The sequence below is a fragment of the Poecilia reticulata genome, linkage group LG18 (genome assembly GCF_000633615.1).
Source record: "Poecilia reticulata strain Guanapo linkage group LG18, Guppy_female_1.0+MT, whole genome shotgun sequence".
Classification (NCBI taxonomy): Eukaryota; Metazoa; Chordata; class Actinopteri; order Cyprinodontiformes; family Poeciliidae; genus Poecilia; species Poecilia reticulata.
Window position 1 is genome coordinate 19,632,114 of NC_024348.1, and position 4,943 is coordinate 19,637,056.

Here is a 4,943-nt window from a genome sequence, read left to right on the forward strand (position 1 = left end):
GACTCAGGCTCCGCGCTAACGACTCCATGCTAACGACTCAGGCTCCTTACAAACGACTCAGGCTCCGCGCTAACGGCTCCCTGCTGACGGCTAAGTCAAATAAACACAACTCAGTTAAATTAAAACAATGCTAAACATCTAATCATTTCCAGATCAATAAGTGAAGGCAGTTATGCTGGATTTTATGCGTGTAAATTCCAACAGTAGCTCTTTGGCAGCATGTAAACAGACGGCGCTAACTGCTGTACTGACACTTAAACACTGTTTCATGCTACTGTTTAGTTCTAAGCCTTTTCCTGAAGGCAGATTTTCCCAAGCCGGTATTATTTACATCATTACTCACCCATTTTGTCCCACAGCGTTCACTCTCGCATCCAACCAGACTTTGTGTCCCTCATTTTTCCTCTTGGGCTTTTATCGTTGATTTCTCCGTTATTTCCCGCTAACAGACCTGACATAGGACTAGTTAGAGAATTTTCTTGCCCGCCGTCTTTGCCTCAGTGTTGGTTTATGAGGCAAAAATGTCTCAAAACATGTCTGGTGTAGCTCATTTAGGTCCGTCAGTCTGCCATCATAACGGTTAGCTTGTCGGAGGACGGCTCTACGCCTGCATGGGGGCGGAGCCGGCGTCACGTCCATCGCAGCCAAACTGGCTTTCACATCATGTTTTAAGCATTTATGAGGCAAACTGGAAACTGCTGCTGCGCGAGCTACCCAGAAGGTGTTGCTAGGTAACCGAAGTTGGGGGAGGGGTCTTGAAACTGCTTGTTACGCAGCAGGTTGTTGCTAGGCAACCAAAGAGCGAGTGAGTTAGTTTATTCCACCAACCTTTCAGATTCAATTCAAAAATACTTTAATTAGTTAGTTTATTTATTTATTATTAATTAATTAATTAGTAATTTCTTAGCTAGCTGTGAAAGTTACAGTAGCTGAAGTTTTTCCAATGCCTACATCTCCCAGAATGCTCTGCGGTTCTGGATCAGTTGTTTAATACTCTGAGATGCGTTTTCTATTGATATGAGTCACGTTCCGATATCATATTGTTGTTGATTTATTGTCCAGCCTTAGCCTGTAAAACAAGATGGCCGCCCTGTCCGTACTGACAAAACGATGGAACAAAGGAGGGAATTAGTGAGAAAAAATGTTATTTTCCAAAAATGTAATTTTCAAAAGCCAGAAATGTGACGATTGATTTATGGGCTAGCCCTATTCTGACGGCAGAGTTGGTGAGTAGTTATGAAGCGGAGGGAACCGGTTCTGCTCCTGGTTCTGCTCCAGTCCAGGCGGCTGAACGGTTGTTGTTGTTTTTTTTTCTTTTTGTTTGGCCGCTGCAGAAGAAACTCCCTCAGCTGAAGAGTTTGGACCTGTTCAACTGCGAGGTGACCAACCTGGGCGACTACCGGGACTCCATCTTCACGCTGCTGCCTCAGCTCACCTACCTGGACGGCTACGACGCCGACGACTGCGAGGCGTCCGACTCGGACGGCGAGGCCGACGCCGTCGATGATGAAGGTCTGTGCGGCGGCGCCAGAGCCCAACGAACGCTTCGCCGTGTTTGATGTTAATCTGAACCTTCTGCGTCCTAGAAGGAGAGTCGGAGGAGTTCTGGGAGGAGGAAGAGGACGATGATGAAGATGTGGTGGCGGAAGAGGACGACGACGACAGCGGTGATGATGAGGTTAGCTTCCTGCTTCATCTCCTCATCTTCATCATGTTGGTCATCAATCTAACATGCTGGTGTTTCTGGCAGGAGGGGGGAGTGAACGGAGAGGTGGACAGCGAGGAAGATGACGAGGATGATGATGAAGAGGATGACGAGGAAGATGATGGTGAGTAGCTGGGCTCTTCTGGTTTAACCTCCAGTCTGAGCTAAAAACGTGATTTTCTTTTTAATATGCCTTAAAAAAAAGGTCTGGAAATATTCAACCCTCTAAAATTAATGAAAAGTTTCTTATATTTAAGGCCTTAAAATGTCTTAAATTTGTTACAAAAACGACCACAGGTCTTACATTTTATTGTGGCAGGAATATTTAATTTTCTGTGTATTTTTTTTTTTCCTTGAAGGACTTTTTTGTCAGGAAAATTGCTTTCTGTAGTTTGAGGCAGTTGCTAACTAGCTGCTAATGTACCTTTGCTAGCTAGCTTAGTTTTTTTTTTTGCATCTATTATGGGAGCAAACTGCAAAGTTTCTGCTGTCAGCCTGTAGTTACACCCAATCACCTCCTATATTTAGTTTCTCTTAAGTTTTATTCAAACTGGCATTAAAAAAGGTCTTAAATTCATGTATCTATGATTAAGGCCTTAAAATGTCTTAAATTAATTTTAATATCATAAGTTAGTGACCGGTGGCAGGAATATTTAATCTCATATGTAGTTATGTGTTTTTCTTGTGGTTTCTTGTGTCTGAGTTGCACACAAACATTTGCTAATAGCTGCTAATCTGTCCCTGCTAGCTTGCTAGCTTTTATGCATCGATTTTATTCAAACTGGATTAAAAAGATCTTAAACATCTGAAACCTGCAGATGCCTTGAATTAGTGCATAGTTAAGTTCAGCTATGGGTGAATGTTGCGTCCACAGACGAGGATTCGTCTCCGGTGAAGGGACAGAAGAGGAAGAGGGACCCGGAGGATGAAGACGATGAAGATGATGAGTGAACCTCCCTCCCAGTGTTTCCATCAGCCAACACCAGCTCTGCTTCCACTCCCACTGGGCTGCATCCCATCCGTTAATCCTCCAAACCAAAACAACTTTCTCCTCTACAATCCGCTCAGATTCTTCCTACGTTTTTTTTCTTATAAACTCAGGAATAAATTGTAAAAACTCAAAAGTTAGAAGACATTTATAAACATTTTTCTTTCCTCTTAAAATATGGGATTTCCTCCCTTTTTTATTTTTATTTTTTATTTTGTCATATTTATACAATCGTCACTTTTTTCAGGAGCTGAAGGTGAAAAATGACCAGATTTAATTTTTACCAGTTTAGTTTCTCCAAATACATCCGACTATATTTAACCAGTAGCAACACGAAGATGGTGAAACCTTCACAGAAAACATGAAATCTGACATTTTCCTCTTCAGAACATCTGCAGTCGTAAAATAAAGCCTCAGTTGAATTAACGTTTCCATCAGAAGTGAAATAAGATGTGAAACCATCGCGTTCAGGTCGGTGGATGCAGGTTTTTGTATTTTTGAGGTTTGATTCTCGTTTTGTTTTTGTTTTTTTTCCCCCTTTGACCTTTGACCCGATCTGTCGTCCCGGTTCCCCGCAGCCAGCTGCGCTCAGGGCAAACTGTTGTTTTGTTTTTGTTTTTTTTCTGCCAGCAGAGCTTTTAAAAAAATCTATTTTTTCAGAGAAAGTTTTGTTTACTTTTGTATGGCTGACTCGGGACGCCGCCTCTCTCTCTCTCTYTCTYTCTCTCTCTCTCTTCTTCTCTCTCTCTCTCCGTCTGCGTTCGTTTCCAGAGAGATCTGTCGCAGCGAAGCCACGAGGTCGTTTGCTTGTTTTTCTTTTTGTTTTTATTATTTTCTGTAAGTTAAAAATGAGAAATCATACAAAAGGAACTCTGTAAATAAAATCTTAACATTTTCGTCCTGGTGTCTCTTCACGTCTTCTTTCTGAATTCACAATTTAGACTAAAAAATTACCAATAAAAAATGTTTCTCTTAAACTGCTATTGGGAAATTTCTACACCAAAGTTGTATTTAACAGTGGCAGACTATTAAAATATAGTTTATTCCACTAAAGGGGAAAAAAATTTAAAGTTCTGCAAAATATTTCTGTAATTTTCTAGAAAAAAACGAGAAACTTATAATTTCATATTTTTTTGTCAAATTTCTGAGTTTAAAAAGTCAAAATTTTCTACAAAAAAATTGGAATTTCAGTTTTAAAAGCTGAAAATTTTCTGTTTGAAACAGAAATTTACCCCCAAATTTCTTAAACTAAAAGAAATTCTAGAAAAAACCAAAAAGGTTTGAGTTTCAAAAGTTAAAAAATTTTCACGTGGAAATCTTAAAATTTGAGATTTTAGAGATTCTAAACTCAGAAATTTCCTTTTTTTCCAAAAAAATACAACTGAAGAATCTGAATTAATGAATTACATTTAATTTCCCTTTGGGATCAATAAAGTACTTTTTAATTGAAGATTTTTTGGTGGAAATCTATTTTACTATGAAATGACCCTCATGTTGTCTTATATATATTATAAAAAGTTACAGAATAAATTTTCTCTAACTTGTAGTTGTGACGTTTGTCCACAAGGGGGCAACAAATCAACGTTTTTAGCAGGAAATGAAAATTTCTCAATCTGGTTTATTCAACAACAATATGGGTTAAAATCTAACCTGTAAGATTTTCCTTTTTCATATTTTATTACATATTTTTCTTCTCTAACCTTTCCTACAAATAAATTAACAAATGACAGAAAACACTTTTCTAAAAGTCGCCTTTATTTGAATTCAAGTCAATAACCATAAAAAACGATTCAAAGTCCAACTAAATACAAGCTGTAAACTCAAAATGGTAGAATTTTCAAATGTTTAATCGTTATAAATTCAAAATTTGATTTGATCTGTTGATTAAACTGGTTTAATCAACGTTTAGCATCAGGTTTTTAGCAGCAGCTTCTCATTATTTTCAACAAATTGCAAATTATTACATCCATTTTCTTGCACCCTTGTCCCTCAGTGGGGTCAGGAGGGTTGCTGCTGCCTCTCCAGCTATCGTTTCGGGCGAGAGGCGGGGTCACCTGGACAGGTCACCAGTCTGTCACAGGGCAACACAGAGACACACAACCATGCACACACACACACACTCACACCTAGGGGCAATTTGGAGAGGCCAATTAACCCGACAGTCATGTTTTTGGACTCCATCCATCCATCCATCCATTTTCTTCCTCTTATCCGGGGTCGGGTCACGGGGGCAGCAGCTTCAGAAGGGAG

The 4,943-nt window shown here is 39.5% G+C and overlaps 1 protein-coding gene across 2 annotated transcripts in view; it reads left to right on the top strand.

The window, feature by feature from the left end:
* LOC103480858 (acidic leucine-rich nuclear phosphoprotein 32 family member B-like) overlaps positions 1-3,590 on the top strand; it is a 10,167-nt gene extending 6,577 nt beyond the window's left edge. Inside the window, exons 4-7 of one of the 2 annotated variants that reach the window (XM_008436058.2) lie at positions 1,335-1,512; positions 1,590-1,678; positions 1,751-1,829; positions 2,580-3,158. In XM_008436058.2, coding sequence (XP_008434280.1) covers positions 1,335-1,512; positions 1,590-1,678; positions 1,751-1,829; positions 2,580-2,656 — 423 coding nt within the window. In that variant the 3' untranslated portion in view covers positions 2,657-3,158. Of the gene's footprint in view, positions 1-1,334; positions 1,513-1,586; positions 1,679-1,750; positions 1,830-2,579 lie in introns of both variants that reach the window. The other variant, XM_008436057.2, reaches the window with a different exon arrangement.
* Positions 3,591-4,943: the final 1,353 nt, after the last annotated feature.